The 18,094-nt window shown below is 31.4% G+C and overlaps 1 protein-coding gene across 1 annotated transcript; it reads right to left on the bottom strand.

Annotated features, from left to right (window-relative positions):
* Nucleotides 1-1,688: 1,688 nt before the first annotated feature.
* LOC108461761 (psbP domain-containing protein 6, chloroplastic) lies at nucleotides 1,689-8,984 on the bottom strand. Its single transcript, XM_017761693.2, has 3 exons — nucleotides 8,512-8,984; nucleotides 8,067-8,383; nucleotides 1,689-1,998 (listed from the first exon to the last, which is right to left on the bottom strand). Exons 1-3 carry the CDS (start codon nucleotides 8,951-8,953, stop codon nucleotides 1,828-1,830), a joined length of 930 nt encoding a protein of 309 aa, XP_017617182.1. The 5' UTR covers nucleotides 8,954-8,984; the 3' UTR covers nucleotides 1,689-1,827.
* Nucleotides 8,985-18,094: the final 9,110 nt, after the last annotated feature.

Raw genomic sequence — 18,094 nt, forward strand, 5'->3', positions numbered from 1 at the left:
TGAGAGTCGACAAGAAAAGAAAAGAGAAAAGAAGAGGGGAGAAGATGAGAGAATTCGGTTCTTGAAGAAGAGAAGTCGGCACAGGTGTAGGGTGTAGGTTTGGCTTCTAGCAAAAGAAAGAAAAAGAGAAAACCCTAGATACACCACCCTATTTCGGCAAAATAGTAGAATGACCAACCTAGTCCCGAAAATACAAAAAGAATTCGGTAGCCACAAGTCCAAATGCCGAAATTCCCTATACTAAATGACCTAGCCGAATTTGCCTATACTAAAGACCCTTGGTCGGCCAACTCTTGCTCCTCAAGAGTCCAACATTCGGCCAACACCAAGCTCCTTGATTAGCTCCTAAATTTCCTCCCTTATCTCTCCCTTACCCAATCCCCTGAACAGCTCAAACTCTTCCTAACAGAGTTCCACCTACGTTCCAATACCTACCTTACCTGTTCACAAAAATAAATACCCTATTTAACTTACCTTGCAACTTGAACCTTGGCTCCCCCTAAACCTCCACACGCCACTTCCCAAACACCTATGTGGCGTCACATGCCACTTTACCACTGATCTTCTTGTGTCTTATTTTACCACCTTTAATTTAAAAGCTCACAACGCCAGAACCCTCTCTCTCTGAGATTGAAAATTCAGAAATTGCATCGAACTAAATTTACTCTTGGGCCTTCTAAAGGCCCACTAACACACTCAGACCTACATCAAACAGTCAAAACACAGAAATTCTAAAGTTCATTGAAAAAAATCACAGAAATCCCGAAAATCCCGAAAATTGGGGCGTTACATGAGAAGCTAAAAAGAACAAGAAACAGCCAACAACCGGAGGCCAAGAAACTTTTTTCTAAATTCAAACTGATGCTGCTTGACACTTGGGAAGCACACCTTAAAAAATATTTTTTTTCTTTACTGATACCATATTTGGTCTATATGTAGGGGTATTTTTTTTGGTGTTGCCTTACACGTTTGTGGCACCACTTAAAAAAATTTTTACCTCAGCTAATTCATTGGTAGAAGGTGGGGGGAATTTTAGAGTGGTGTCGCCTGACACATTGGCGACACTCGAAAACATTGTAGAAAACAACCCATTTTTAATTATTCTACATCTTATACCATTTTTGTAATTAATATTTTTGTATTATTTTAATAAAAAAACCCTTATTTGGTTAGTTAATTACCTTATATATCCTTACATATTTTTTCTTTTGTAAAGAATACAATTTTCTTATAGTTCATGAAAACTAATCTTTTTGGGATTCATGGATGCTCCTCCAACAATGTCATCTCCAATGTTTGAATTCTCTCCTTAGAAGTACAATATGTCTTACTGCTACATTAAACACTTGTGCCTTATTTGGTTATCATGAGGAAATAGCTTATTTTTTACATATGTATTACAATAATTAGACATAAAAGAAAATAGTTAGTACAGTTTTAAACTTAAAACTAGAAATATGAGAAATTTTTGTGAAAAAATAAGACGTCTTCAAAATAAGCAAAACAAATTTCATTATCTTTTCTCAAAACAAGTCATATGAGTAGCTAAAATTACTAATTAAAATTAGTTTATTGCTAACTTATACACTAAAAATAGTAGCATTATTTAATATATTTTATTTATTAAGAAGGATGAACAGGAAAAGGAAGAAAAAATTGTTCCTTAAGTTAGAGAATAGCAAATATGGTTATGATTAATCTTCCGAATATTGGATAGGATAAGAATATAATAAAATACATGTATTGTATATCCAATCTCTATAGATTAAATAAAATTCCCATTGTGTTTCTCCCTCAAATCAAATGTAGCGCCAGTGTAGCATAAAATTAGACTTCAAATGAATCAAGCATGGCTTTTAAAGTTTTCTGGGATGTGGACCACTGTTTATCATTAGCACTAGCCACGAACAACACAACAGTGCTTCCTTTTGCAGTTGCCTTTGCAAGATTGTGGGAACCCGTTAGAGCAAATGGAGTCTCAAGAACGTATTTGTAGTACTGCAAAAATAAATACATCCAAGTTTAATATTGGGTTACACCAACAATATAAATTTACATATTGTTACAGCACCCCATTGAAAATAGAAAAAAAAAAATTAAAACATCTTTAATAGGTTTAATTCATAATTTAGCCCTTGAAGTATACTCATTTTTCCTCTTTGATATCTAAATTTTTTACCCAATTCTATCTCCATAAATTAAGCATATTAATGAAGGAATATAATATTCACTATTTATTTATTCATTTATATGTATTATAAATCTCATGTTTGATTGATTTAGTGTCACATGTTAATTAAGCACTATCTTAATTGGGAAAAGATTAATATAGCATTTATTTTAAATGATAACTATTATTGTTATGATGATGTTTTTATCTTTTTCTTTCTTTTATATAAATCTTTAAATAAAACATATAAGACTCACATATCAAAGGATGGGACATGTGTTTAATAAGAGTTATATACAAATTCTTTATTACTCCACCTATAATCATTATTAAATAAATGTTAAAAGAAAATATTTTTTACATAAAAGGTTTTCTTTCACCCACCTCATTAGTGGGACATGATCTAAGATAACATAAAATAAGAACTAAAATTGTCTATTAAAGTTGTGCTTTCTATTAAAACCAAACTATCTGGTTAAACTAAAATTTTCCAATTAAACGGTTGGCCACTAATCAAATTTTGAGCAACTATCGACAATTTTTCTTTTAAAAATTTGAGTTTTTGGTTAATTTAGTTTGTTTAAGGTTAATCAACTAAACTAATTATTTGATCAATATCAACCAAAATGACATACTCTTCTCAATTTTAGATGGACCTTGTTATTTAATTTCCAATAAAAAATTTCAGTGATGAAGATATCTTTTTTTTTGTATTTGTATCATTTTTTTCCATAGTACTATACATACAAATTATTCATGTAGATTGATAGTGGTAGAAAAGCTTAAATGCTATAGATGCTCCATTGTAACGGAATGCTGTAAAAAATAGAGGAATAAAAACATAGAATTTAGTGTATAGCCTGGTGCTCTTAGAAATTAATTATACATCTTATTTTTATTGTGTCACTATATAAATTTTACACTTTGAGATGTATTACCAATTCTATAAATTATAATTTGACTCGTTGTACAAATTCGAATTATTTTTTAACCAAATTGCAATAAGGTTATTCTTTAGAATTATTTTTTCTTATGCCAAAGAAAATTTGAAGAGTCAATTAACACCAAGTTGCAATAAGGTTATTCCTTACGGGAAAGGATTGTATGAAACAGTGACGTCACGTCATCTGTATCCCTTTCCAATAATTTTATGCCACATCAAGATTTTATCCCGAATTTCGTGATTTTATCTCAATTTCGTGATTTTATCTGAAAAAATCAAATTCAAATTAAAATACTAAAATTCTGGATAAAACCCTGAAATTTAGGATAAGAATACTGATGTGGCATAAAACTATTGGAAAGAAATACAGATAACGTGGCGTTACTGTTTCATACAATCCTTTCTCATTCCTTAGACTTCTTTTTCTTATGCCAAAGAAAATTTGAAGAGTCAATTAACATTTGAATCATGTTTAGACAAGTTGAAAAATAAGATATTATTCCAATAAGTACTAAAGAGGCTATTCAATTTTAGTAAGTTCATTTTGCTACACTACTTTACTATCTAATGTTAATGAATTTACATAAAAATTAATGTCAATGAATTTGATACACAGTTATTGTCTTTGAAATTTTTTTAGAGAGTTAAATGTTAATAGCTTTTGTTTTCGGTTCAAGGTTTTTTAACCATTAGTATCATTTTAATTTTTTTGTAGATGTTCATTGGAGCAACAATTTTTTGTGGTAGTGATACACCTCCTAATTCAACTAAGCTTGAAAATTCATCATATGACGCTTCAGGCCAAACCGAAGAAATAATTGGGATTACTCGAGGCCAACTAGAATTACATAGTAAGGGTCTTAAAAGGGAATCAAATCTTACAACTTGGAAACTTGATCAATATGTAACTAGGAAAGATTTAGCACAAATGGTTGAATTGATGAATTACCTTTCAAGTTTGTAGAAAGTGAAGGCTTTAGGAAGTTTATGCATATGGCATGTCCTAGGTTCCATATTTCTTCACGAATTACATGAAAAGGAATGCATGTTTATCTACTTTACTTAGATGAAAGTGTCAAACTAAAATAATTTTTGAGATGCAAATTTTTTTTTTAACTACTAACGCATAGACTTGTTTGTAAATATCCAATTATCTATCTTACAACCTATTTTATTGATAATGATTGGAAATTGAATAAAAATTATAAACTTTTGTCCAATTTCTATTCATAAAGGCTAGGCTAGTGGTAACTTGAGTAAGAAATGCTTGTTCAATTAGGGATTAATACATTGTTCAATGTAATAGTTGATAATGCAAGTGCAAATTATGTTGTTATTTAGTTAGTTGAGAAAGAAAAGTTATGAGATGAATTGCATGCATTGTGAAATTAACTGTAGTTGAAGGTTTAAAAGAAATACATAAATCTATTCTATGTGTTAGGGGTTGTAATATATATGAAGCAATCTCTAACTAGAATCGAACAGTTTAAGGAGTATGTTGATATGGAAAATTTAGAGAACAAAAGAAATGTTTTATCTTGATGCTTGTACTAAGTGAAACTCTATCTACTTTATGTTAAACTCTGCTTAGAATTTTAAAAGAGCTTTTAAAAGCTTTGAGGAGTAAGATAACAACTTTAAAGCTGAACTCAGATTATGAACAAAATAAGCAACACAAGATCAACCTAAATTTAGCCATACTCACAAGAGGCACTATTTAATGTGGTTTGACCCTCTAGCCTCATAAATTTTGCACAAATAAAACTACAATTCCTTTTCATAAAATATCGTGTAAAGATTACATCTCTCTTTTACTTGATAATTCTAAAGGCTAAACCCTACTCTTTATTTACATAACCCAATTCTTGACCACTAAGAAACCTTATTTACCATGATTTCCTCTATATTATTTTATTAGATAAACTTTGTAATCAATTAATCCCTAAATAAACAAGAATCTCACTTGAATATTGCCTTGGGTCAATATCTAACAATCTCCACCTTGCATAAATTCAATAAAAAAAATTGGCCCTCAATCTTTAATATCAGATTGCTTCTAAATCTAAAAATTTTAGTTGAAGCACCACTAGATGAATTGAGATCTCCATCTACATCTGAAACCTTCAATAACAAGTATTCTCTTGCATGTCTTTGATCTTGCAACCACTATCTATAGCAACAAATTTTCTCAAAACCAAATAAATGATTCATGCGCACACCATTATGAAATTTGAACCTTAGCTTTGATATCAATTGTTGGAAATTTATGAGTGGAACTGTAATAAACACGAGGTCGACACAAAATTAATCATTCTCATAGGAAACAATATTTAACATAATTAGGTTACTTTGGCCTACATCCATAATACCAAAAGAAAAAAAGATCACTCCCTAAACTTGTAGCTTTTGCATGGATAAAGCTACAAACAATCCTCACAAGCGTAATTTTTACTCAAGGTAAAGTTAAAAATCTTCCTCACAAAAGATCTTATAACACTAACATCACTCTTTTACTTCATAATTCTAAATGCTAAATCTATTCTTTATTTATAAAGCCTATTACCTACTTATTAAGAAGAAAAATTCTTCACTAATATTTCCTAGATATTACTAATATGCACATCATAAAATAAATTTAATTATAAAACAAATCCCAATTTAATATTGTCAAAATTTTAAATTAAAATGTAACAACACTTGAATAATAGATAAAAAAATAAAGTTACATTCAAACCCACAAAGTATATGAAAATTGGGTATAAGAATAAAAATATGCATTTGAATTGATAATGGTAAATCTAAAAAACTCGTGAAAAAATTTAATTAGAATTGATAGAGTAGTAGTGAAGAAAGGTATAGCAATATTGATTGAAAAAGACATTGATGGGTAAATTGCTTATAAGTCAATTGGTTATAATTTGATCGAAAAGAGCTATGCATTTATTGCATGTTATGTTATTTAAGTATTTGTCAAACTTCATAAATATATATATATAAAAGGAAGATCCTAAACCTTCCTTTTATTCACACACGCATCTCATGCCTCTCCTTTTTATTCGACTAGTGGTTAAATTTTAATTTTGTTTCCTTTATTATTCTTAAATTTATGATTTAATTACTATATTTTTATAATGTTATTAATTAATTCAAATAATTAATATTATTAACTTTTTTATTAAGTTATTAGGTGGTTATATATAATTAGAATATCTTTAAAGTCTTAGAGACTGACGAGTGACTTCCCGTTTCTTTTGAGTTTGCCTTTTTCCATTTTTATATTATAAGGTAATGGTCAAATTTTAATTTTAACTCCTTCTATACTATGCTGAAACTTGAAATTATATATATATATATATATATATATATATATATATATATGCTTTAATTCTTTTTATAGTTTGGTTCCTCTATTTTATAAGTTTCATTAGTTAGCTTAAATAGCTAATATTTTTAATTTTGTAATCAAATGTTGACTTCAATTTTTTTTAAATACTACACAAAAATTTATTTATCATGATGAGTTTAAAAGAGTGTTTTTAAGAAAAGAAGTCCTAATTGGTATGTTCAACGCTATTTTTATTATTGCATGACTACCGTGTGAATATATATTTTCTCATTTTAAAATATCTCTTCAATAAGTTTAATAGAAAAATTTTAATAGTGAAAACAACTTAACTTGAATTTTTAAATTAAAAAATAGAAAAATTAAAAGAAGGATTCAATCCTAAATATACAAAGTGTATAAAAACTTAAAACAAATTTTATCTTTTAAATTTTTATTAAGCATAAATAAATAATTAACTCAATTCACTAACCATCTATGTATCTATTATCAATGAATATGAAAATATTTCATTACAACTTTTTCTTTAAATATACATAATTTTAATTAAATGAGGTTACCTTTATTAAAGTATATATACTGTTAGAATCAAATAAAATCATATATATTTATACTGAAGTAAGAATTTATAATCCCTATTATCTAAAACACACTCATGAGTACTTTTCAATATATTATTTTTTTTTGTGTTTAATTTTTCCCTTTAATATTATATTTCTATATGAATATGCTTTTCAAATTAACAAAAATCATTTACTTGAGCATCAAATGTTTGTTTTTTCCCATTACTTGCCAAAAAATATATACAAGCATATAATTATGGATATATATATATAGAGAGAGATTATATTTGAGACACTATCAATACATAAGCTTATGCATAATTAATACATTGTAATTTTTCATATCATTAATGAGAAAAAAAGTTGGATAACTTTCTAATAAATACTTAAAATTTATTTAAACCTAAATAAAATTAATTATAATTTCTAATTTTATCTCTTAAAAATCCAAACAAAGACAATTCTTTTTTTCTTTATCTTTATCAAGACACAAGTTGCAGAACTTCTCTACTATAAATATATATTGGTATAAAATTGGGTATTTTTATCAGTTTTACAATTCGAGACCAATCATATATGGATTGAGATGATATTTAAGTAAAGTCCTTTTAATAATGATTCGAATATCCGGAGAAAAATCTACTTCCACCCATAATCATTTGTTGATATTATAAATTTATATTTAACGTAATATGGTTAATAATAAATTATATGATTTCAGCTATTAAAAAATAATTGTATATTAGAAACATTAATTATCTATACTTTTTTTTAGAAAAGTTTTAGCATATGTTCCACTGTCATCATAAAATTTCTATATTGATCCATACGTTTAAAAAATTATTTCGATTATAAAAAGGCATACAATTTTTTTTTTCTGTTCTTTCTTTTAATTTAATTTTGATTTTCGCTTTCTTCCATTTCCCTACATCGTTATCGTTTTTTATGGAGATCCCTACTACGTCTACTTAACCTGACATAAGAATGCATAAACATAAAGTAGGAAAAACGAATTGGTTGTAGACTTGTAGTAGTAGTGAAACGTACCGTCTGTTGCCCACGTTTTTCGACAGATGTTTCAAGGAGTTCATCCGGGTCATAGGAATTTCCAGTTACAAAAGGACCAAGTGATGCAATCACTTTCTCGGGGTTCCCAATTTCTTCGATCGATGCATTCGGCTTGTTTGTTAGACGTATCAAAGGAGATGCCACCACTTGGATTTTCCCCTGTTTTTCATCTTCAAACTTCACTTCTACCCATGGTTCTGCACACTTGGGCTGGCAGTAATTTCCCGACAAGATGTTGGCCACTCGGCTTTGCTTCCATGTGGGTGGGATAAGAAACTGGTATGGCTGCACATTTCCTGCAATAAAACTAGAACTAAATATTCAAGTATTATCAGCAAACACATACCAAATTGGTTTGATGCTTTACAATTACAAACCACACAAATAACTATTGATGGTTGGACTAGGTGATGGACATGGGTACCTGCGCGTAGAGCTGGGGTGTCTTTTGGGGAGGCCTTGAAGACGACGAAAGAAGGGTCGCTGGGGGATGGCGGAAGGTACGACCCCACCTCTACTTCTCTTGCTTCTGAAATGGGAGTTCCTCCGAATACCACCAGCGGCAGCAGTGCCAGCCCTTTAATCAATGTTTCTCTCCTCTGACTCACGCTGACTCCTCTTTTACTATCGATACAGATGAGGTTGAGGTTTTCTTGAATTGATGTTTGATTTGCATTATTTGCATTAGAGATTCCAAGTTTTAATGAAGATTTCGAAGAATTTGAGAATAGGGGTGATAGGAGAGTTAGTGAAACAGTGGCCATTTGTAATGGTGTTTCTTTTCTTTCCAGGAAGGAAAATAGAGAGCTCTGCTTATCTACTCTCGTGCTTTTTGATAAGGAAATGCCCCATTGCTGGCCACCCATTTATTTACCGGAATAGGTTTATCACTGTTCTTTATAAAGAAGCAATTGATAACCCTCTTCTCAAGGTTTCTTCTTTTAATTATATATATATAAAATAATAATTCTTAGTTTTCTAATTGGGTTTTAATAAAAGTGGTTAGAAAACTAAATCAGTACGCATAATAAACATAAACTAGTAAACAGGATCAATATATTGTCATATTTTGAGTTAAATGGATTTAATTTTATGCTTTTCTATATTTCTTTATGGTAATTAAAGAAAGTAATGTAAATTTGGTTGAGTTACTGGATATCAAGGATGGTCCAAGCAAAATCTAGGCAATGACAGTTCAACAACTCAGAACTGCATTGAGGTAAAGAACAAATTAAGGACAAACTGTTGATGTTAATGCTAAATTTGTGGCCACCGAGAAGAACAAAACTGCTTGTGCTTCAGGTAGTGCAGAAAATTTAGACATGTGTAGCACTAGTGCTTATACCGATGTTGTGATTTATAGAACTATTCCTTCTTTCTCTCTTTAATTTGTTTTAGTTGTGTATGTAATTTGACTAGAGGGATGGGTTATATTGTGTTTGAACCTTGATTTGGCCAGGTAGGACGACTTCTCTAACAAAGATGAAAGCAAATATGTGAATGCCAAAAAATGGAGTAACTCTTCCTTCGAATCAAGGCGAACCGTGGACTATTTTGGCCCATAAGAAGCCACAAAAAGTGTGGATAGCATATAACCCTAGAATCATGAGACGTTTCACTTCCTAGAGAATACAAAGTTTGTGAAGATTCTTTCTTGGTATGCTTAGCGCACGTTTTATTCTTGGAACGGCACCAAAATGTGGAGTCAATCAAACTGTCTCTTATCGAAGGATACTATAATAGCTTTTGGACTTGCAGCAATACATTACAAAACTTAGTTATTCACTTATTCTGGAACAACAATAGTACCTAGGTCGGGTATGTCTGATTTAGATTGGTTTATCTTAGATGTGATACTTGGAATATTTTTCATTTATGGATATAAATTATGCCACCTTTTTACATACCTATCTTGTTTTACATTAGGACCTCGTAGTGCTATTGTAACAACCCATTTTTAGTAGCATCGAAAATAGTAATTTTGGAACCCGTTTATCGATGTATTGATTCAGTAGGTTTTAATATTTAATATCTATTAGTCTATTATAGTGTTATATGAAACATTAGTTTTCTAATTTGATTGATTGGATAATCTATTTTAGCATAAGGATCAATTCGTAAGGGTAGTAAAAGTTTATCATTATGAATTTCTTTTGCTAATGGTAATACATTAATCAATTAGGGATTAAAATAAAAATTAAGTCATATTTATAGATAGTGGTTGAACATGTGTTAGCGTTTCCTATCACCATGTTAATTGTAATAAATGATCAAATTAGATATATATATACCGTAACATTGTAGACAGAGGGAAGAAAACTCATTCTTCTTTCTTTTATCTTTTTCATCACCGTCTTTCTTCTTTGTTAAAGTTAGAAAACTCGGTCAAGCTTTGTTTTCTTGCATGGTAAGCTAATTCAAGTCTTTTTTTTTCCTTGAATTTGATGTTTTTGTGATTGTTGTACTTCAATTTAATTAATAGTGGTATTCATTTACAAAACTGTTAAAAAATTCATGAGATTACCATTGTTGAATGCTTGAAATTGTGGTGTTAAATGTTTAGATTAGATGAAAAGTTATGAAAAAGGATCATTTGGTAAAATAAGAATTTGTTAGTTTCGAATAACATGACTAAAGTGTAGACATTTCAAAACAAGCTTAAGATTTTTATAAACATTGTTATGAAGGGCTTGACTATTTAAGTGTTAGGTTTAGGGAAGTTAGGGTGATGGAATTGAACTGACTTATATGTTTCATAAGCTGATGAATGATAATGGTTAATAAAAAAAATTGAATTAAAATTATGTTACAGATCAAGTTTTGAATCCGCCAAGAGAAGATCGTGAGAAAGGAAAAGTCGTTGAGTAGACTCTACCGTGGCGTGTTGTTATTTTTTCAGGTAAGTTCATTCAATATAAACATTGTTTAACTTTCTTTTCTTTTGTCCTTTAATTGTATAATTGAAATTTTGGTAAATTAGATTTGAGTTACTATGTATTGAGACAAGAGATACTAGATGATGAAACCAAGGAATGAGAATAAGTCTACAAAATGAAAGTGTCTTGATGAACTAAGTAAAAGACTCATACACATGGTTACATGTTATTTCCTAATGATTCTGAGATCCAGCATTTGTTGCGGACTTGAAGATACATGTGGCATAGATTTAGCCTGTACTGGTAATTTGATGTCGTTTTAAAGGTTTTGTTTGGACTGGTAACCTTACATGTATATATATAGCCCTGGCCAGGCTTTCATTATGTTGGTAAAAGTTTAGCCTGGACGGGTAACCTAACACCTCTATACGTGATAAGCTTGGATGAGCTTCTGATGTGAAGTGTACTTGTGGTTTGGGTTCTTTTATGATGTTCATCGGGTAATATAAAATGTGTGAAATTGGCAAGTTAAGGAATGAGGGGAAATAAAACAATTGACTATTATAAGTGGAGTTCGCACCATTGAAAGGTATGGGAATGAATTTGATAAGAAGAGTGTTATTGTATCATATTGCATACTCGATATAATGTATTTGATGAAGTTTAGGCACTTACCTTGTTGGCGAATTGTGTTGCCTGATAGGAAAACTGTGTTTGCATATTAAACTATCATATAATTATTATGTGAGGTAAGTTAACTATAGAATTTGTATGAGCTCACTAAGTATTCTTAATACTTATGCCTAGATTACTTTTTTCTTGTAGATTTTAAATGTTCAAAGAGTCGCAATTGGATCAACAACAAGTTCACATTATCCATAGAAGTTGTGGCAGAGTTTTGATTTTAAATTGAGTTGGTCTAAGTGGTATGCATATAGTTGTTTGTTTATTTGTAAACAAACATGTTAACTTTGAAGGTGATTACTTGGAATTTCATGATGTATGAAAATAAAAATGAAATTCAGTTATATTATGTTCTGCGCTTTCAGTTTCACGGGACCTATCACATTGTGGAGTATTTGTGGAACAATTCACCATATTAGGTTTGTAACACCCCATACCCGAGACCGTTACCGGAGTCGGACACGAGGGGTTCACAGACTAAATTCACTTATTTTCACAGTCCATTTTAAAAATTTCCAGACAGCTGACTAACTGTGTCACTGTCACCTTAAAAATCATATCTTGAGTTCCAAAACTCGAAAATCAGTTTCGTAATTTTTTCCTGAAACTAGACTCATGTATCCATCCACAAATGTTTTTCTAGAATTTTTAGTCAAGCCAATTAGTACAGTTTATTAGTTAAAGTCTCCTCTGTTACAGGGTTTGACTACACTGACCTTCCTGCATTACGACTTAGATAACTCCTTATACAGGGCTTCAATACTTATACCGTTTATTTCTAATGAAATTAGACTCAAAAAGGAATCTATACATATATGGCATGACTTCTAATTATCTCTGGTTAATTTATAATGAATTTCCAAAGTCAGATCATGGGATCCAGAAATCGCTCTGGCCCTGTCCCACGAAAACTTGAATATCTCTTAAAATACAACTCATATGACCGTTTCGTTTCTTCCATATGGAAGTAGATTCATCAAGGTTCGATTAAATAATTTATTCACTATTTAATTCTATTCCTACTATTTTTAGTGATTTTTCAAATTCACACCACTGCTGCTGTCAGCATCTGCCTTTAAGGTAGACTTTACCTATTACATAGTTTCCATGATTCAACTAGCCCTTTAGCATATATAGCACAAAGTATGATCGTGATTAACCATTCCAATGGCCAATCATTGCCAAGCATATCCACACCTCTCAATAACCATATACATACAAAATGATTATAGCATTATGCTAAAAAATATATATAAGCCATTTTCGCATGGCTATCTAAATTTATACAAAACCGAAGGGTACATGACCCACAACAAAAAAAAAAAGGGTAGTCCTATACATGCCATTTCAAAGTTCAACCAAAAGTGTACCAAAAAGGGGGTTTGATAGTGTGGACGACTTCGACTTCGACAATCCCGAGTCCGATAGCTGACGAACCAAAATCTATAAAACAGAGATTCAAAGAAACGGAGTAAGCATTTAATGCTTAGTAAGTTTTGAGCCATGAAATTAGACACAACTAAAGTGTAGCATTCATATGGGTAAACGGATAATTTCATATGCACAAATTCTCAATATCATACTTACTTCACATTACCAACCCTTATATTCATACATAAAAGATCAACTTAGCCAAAGGCGGTAGCTCATTTATCGATCGACGAATACTAATTGTAAGGGATCAACTAAATCAATGCATATACGAGACATACCTCATTGCTGGGATTTTACGAGCATATTAATTGAAACTATTATAGCAAGGTCGCTCATTCCCAAGCCAAGTACCTTCGGGAGTTAACCGGATATAGCTACTCGCTCGAATGCCTTCGGGACATAGCCCGGATATAGTAACTCGCACCAATGCCTTCGGGACTTAGCCCGGATATAGTAACTCGCACAAATGCCTTCGGGACTTAACCCGGATATAGTAACTCGCACAAATGCCTTCGGGACTTAACCCGGATATAGTAACTCGCACAAATGGCTTCGGGACTTAGCCTGGAACTAGTCACTAGCGCAAATGCCTTCGGGACTTAGCCCGGTTATCATCTGAATATTCACGCACATATCAATAAATCATGACACATTTATATCTCATTTGCATAATTAGAGTTCAAACACAAGTCACGTATTAAGCATTAACATTTTCAGCTCAAGAGCTACATACAAAGGGCATGATTTTGATTTGCTTAAAACATAATCTAATCGAATCATAATCTAAGTTTCATTACTCGAAAACTTACCTCGGATGTTGTCGAACGATTTCGATGGCTATTCGACCACTTTTTCCTTCCCTTTATAGGATTTAGTTCCCCTTTGCTCTTGAGCTTAATTTAACAAATAAATTGATTTAATCATTTGAGCATCGAAAAGAGGGACTTAAGGTACTTAGCCCATATATATATACATTAGACATTAAAGTCACATACATATGAAATCATGAATCAACTCAACATATTAACCCACACTTCCTTTTAGCCGATTGTCTAAGCCAAGATAAAAGCATCAATATGCTTGCCTCTAACCGAATACATGCAACACCAATCTTCTTCCTATGGCCGAATATGCATGTCTATGTTGAGGCCGATTATATGCTTAATACTTCCTACAAGTATGGTTACTTGTATTGATTATATATCATCTTGTTTCAAGTTCAAAACTCGGCTAATACGCATATGTACACTAGTAATCAAATACTAACATTTTGCACTTCACCTTACTACCATTTCACATCTATTTTCTACCATGGCCGAATGCATCAAGACACCATACCATTCAATTTTGGTCATGGGTTACACAAAGAACTTAATGTCTAACTCAAAATGCCAAAAGAAAATCCAAGAGTCATTAATCACCATCACATGTATCATTACAAAGCTTCACACTTAGCATGCAAATGACATCAACACAAATCCACGAGCCAAAACTTAACTCATCTTCATGCCTCATCACCACAACATCAAACATCAACCAAGAAGACAACACCCATGGCGAATATCATCTCCATCTCATAGCAAAGATTTAAACCATGGGCTAGGTAGAACTCAAACTAACAACTAAAAACATGCATGAATCTCAAGGACAACATCAAACATACCTTAGTCTAGCAAACCACCATAGCCGATTTTCTCAAGCTCTTCCCTTCCTTTCTTTCCTCTATTCGCCAAAGATGTTCAAGAATGAACACTTTTTTTCTTTCTTTCTTCAATTCACGGCAATGGGGGGAACATGGATGAGACAATTTTTCATCATCATTTACCTTTCCATTATTATTTTATTACCCATACTCCTTATTTTATTTTTTCCTAACATAAATCACTAACATAACATGTTTATGACATGTTTTGCCCATAACATTTTGTCCTCCTTCCTTGTCATGGCCGGCCACTACTAAATTAAGGGGGAAATTGACATGCAAGTCCACCCTTTTATTACATGCACTAATAGATCCTTATAGATTAACCTATCACATTTCAAAAGTGTCACACATAAGTCCTATTAGCTGAATTCACATGCAATCGACTAAATCGAAGCTTAAAACTTTCACACATTCATATTCACATATTTTAGACAATAAATATCATATTTAAATAATTTGGTGACTCGGTTTAGCGGTCCCGAAACCGCTTTCCGACTAGGGTCACTTTAGGGCTATCACAAGGTTTCCATAGGAAATTTTCTAAATTAGATGTTCACCTTACTTTGCGCAATAAGTGTGTTCGTAGAATAATCCAAAGTTTAGCTATCTAAATTTTAAATGCGTAGATGAACAATCCACAAGATCGATCCGCCACCTATTATTCCACGGCATGGTCCCCCGTGTATGTTTAAAGTATGTGTATGTTATGTGAATCTCGCATGGTAGCCTCCTATAGCTCAGTTCTGGTGATCGAACCAGGCAACTATGCTAACAAGTATTCTTTGTTTTTTAAGTCAGTGAGGTTTGTTCTTATGTCACAGGTAACGAATCAAAGCCCACGACCATTGTGCACAGAACGTCCCATGGAGGTCAACTTATTAAATATGGCTCATTTAACTCGCTCGAACTGGTCTGACTCGTGGAACCCATGGAGAAGCTCATCTACTTGAAGTCTTGGTGGCCCAGTGAAAGATTTCAGTGAAACTAGAGTTATTAGGGTAATTAATGTAAATCTTAAGGGATAAAAATGTATGGAGTTTAAATCCTTTAGTACTCTTATCTTGTATATAGACATTAATTTCAGCCGTTTATGTAATTTAATCTATACCGTTGGATCTAGGGGAACTCAACTATAAATAGAGGCATCCCCATCATTTGTAATCATCCCATTGAATCTCATTGATAATTAAAGAATATATTTGAGAGCATCTACTCAAACACTTGGTGTGCATTACTTTCTTGTGGCTTTTCAATTCTCTCATCATTTTTTTGTTTTGAGTTTACTTTCATTATATTTTTTTGGTGCCTTAGTGAATTTTCGAGAGAATTCTCATTTTTCGAGTGTTAGGTTGACTTAGATTTGAAGAGAAGCAATCGCCTAAGGCCTTGTGGTTAGGTTGACTTAGATTTGAAGAGAAGCAATCGCCTAAGGCTATGTGGTTTGCTAGACTAAAGTTCTAACCCCGCGACATTTACATCAACTTCTCCTGGATTTTATATTTATTAATGTAATGTTAGTTTCTTTGTTTTGCAATATATACTTAAGTTTGGAAATGATTATCTTGTACATTATAATTTTGAAATACTGCCAATGGAATTAGTAGATTACTACTTTAAAGAACACAATATCAAAAAAAAAAATTATAGCTACCCTTCAACTTCTAATGACGAAATAGGACTTTGAAACTATGTGAAAAGTGAAGAGCAATCATGCTTGATTTTATCCATTTATCAAGTCTTAATAAATGTGAGCCATTTCAATCTTATGCTTTCATTAATTGCTGGGATTGTTGTCCGTTTTCTTGATTCCATGTCTACTGTATAGTTAGGAGATTGGCCTTTCAAAGTTCAAGTATCAACTATCTAGGTTGTTGTTAAAGATTAGTAGTTTTCTAACTGATAAAACAACTTTTAGTCAAATATGATCATGATAGTGAAGGACGGATTCTAACAGCAGAGTTCGTTTCTTTTTATTTTGTTAAGTGTTTAGGTTCCTATTTCTTGGGATAGCTTGAGAAAGCTGGTAAAGGGCTTAAACCTTTCCTATGTTACTTGCCAACATTTTTGAAGTTATTTTTTAAATTTGTTTTTTTTTCAACTTTTTACTAAAGGATTACAAAATGGGATCCATCTCATAAAAGCAAGCGTGCTCACATTTACCTATTTCATGTGGCCTTTTTTTTTCTTTTAACTCATTTAATTATTTTTTTTCCAATTTGTGCTATATACTAGCAAGTTTAATGAATCCCTTAATCCCTCAGTCTTACTTTCTCCTTAACATACTTTTACTTTTTGTTTAAATTGCGCAAAATTTTCTTGTGAATCCATGGGATACTTTTGATATGTAAGTTTTCATTTTAATGGATAGTCAATCATGTTTGTTCAATAGTTTCAACATTTGGCACAATTTCAAGCAATGTGATAACAAGAATTTTTGTTTTTCATTTCATTAGACACAAACTATTTATAAAAATAAATTCTTTACAAAATTATTTCTACTAATCAACCACTACATCTTGAGTTTCCTTCTCATTAGCTTTCGAGATAACTTCTTCAGGATGCATAGGATCAATTGTAGGAGGATCAATTTTCTCAGTAAGAGTTGGGCCTACTGATGGCCTGTTTGAATATCACTAATCTAAGCTTCTATTTGCTCCTCTTTAACACCTTGTTTCTATTTAAAACCTTCCTCCTCTAGAAGGTATTTTTGAGTAATCATGCATGTTTCATGCATTTTCTCACAAAAGCAGACTCACTCAGGAACTTTTGGGTCAAATAAATCGAAGCCCAACTCCTCTTGACCTCGTTCGAGTAGCTCCTTTATGGGACCCATCTTCATATCATAGCAACAAAAGTGCCCATACAAAAAATAGTAAAAAATCAAGTCGAAAAAAACACAAAATTAAAAATAAATTGTTAGGAATCGACCCGATTAAGTAACGAACAAGAAAAATAGCAGAAGAAATTGAGAAATTGAACACACAAATTTAACGTGGAAAAACTCCTCCAAAGAGGATAAAAAACCACGAGCAAAGATAATTTTACTATAATGGAAAAATAGAGTATAAAAGATGGAGATAAAAACTAAACCCCAAAAACCCGAAAACAAAGAAATTTCAAAATGTAAACACAAAATTCTCTAAATGTGTTATGAGTTTTAATCTCTAATGAGTGTGTTTTTCTAAGGTTGTAAAAGAGCCTATTTATAGGCTAAATTAGTAAGTCAAATAAACTATGCTAATAAATGCTAAATATATTATACTAATAAATACTAAATATTCTAGAAAGAAAATATATTTTTGTTTAAC

The sequence above is a fragment of the Gossypium arboreum genome, chromosome 13 (genome assembly GCF_025698485.1).
Source record: "Gossypium arboreum isolate Shixiya-1 chromosome 13, ASM2569848v2, whole genome shotgun sequence".
NCBI lineage: Eukaryota > Viridiplantae > Streptophyta > Magnoliopsida > Malvales > Malvaceae > Gossypium > Gossypium arboreum.

Coding starts and splice junctions, on each gene's coding strand:
- LOC108461761 (XM_017761693.2), bottom strand. CDS start 8,953: ATGGGTGGCCAGCAATGGGGCATTTCCTTATCAAAAAGCACGAGAGTA. Junction 8,384..8,511: donor CACCCCAGCTCTACGCGCAG/GTACCCATGTCC, acceptor GTTTTATTGCAG/GAAATGTGCAGCCATACCAG. Junction 1,999..8,066: donor AAAAACGTGGGCAACAGACG/GTACGTTTCACT, acceptor TTATTTTTGCAG/TACTACAAATACGTTCTTGA.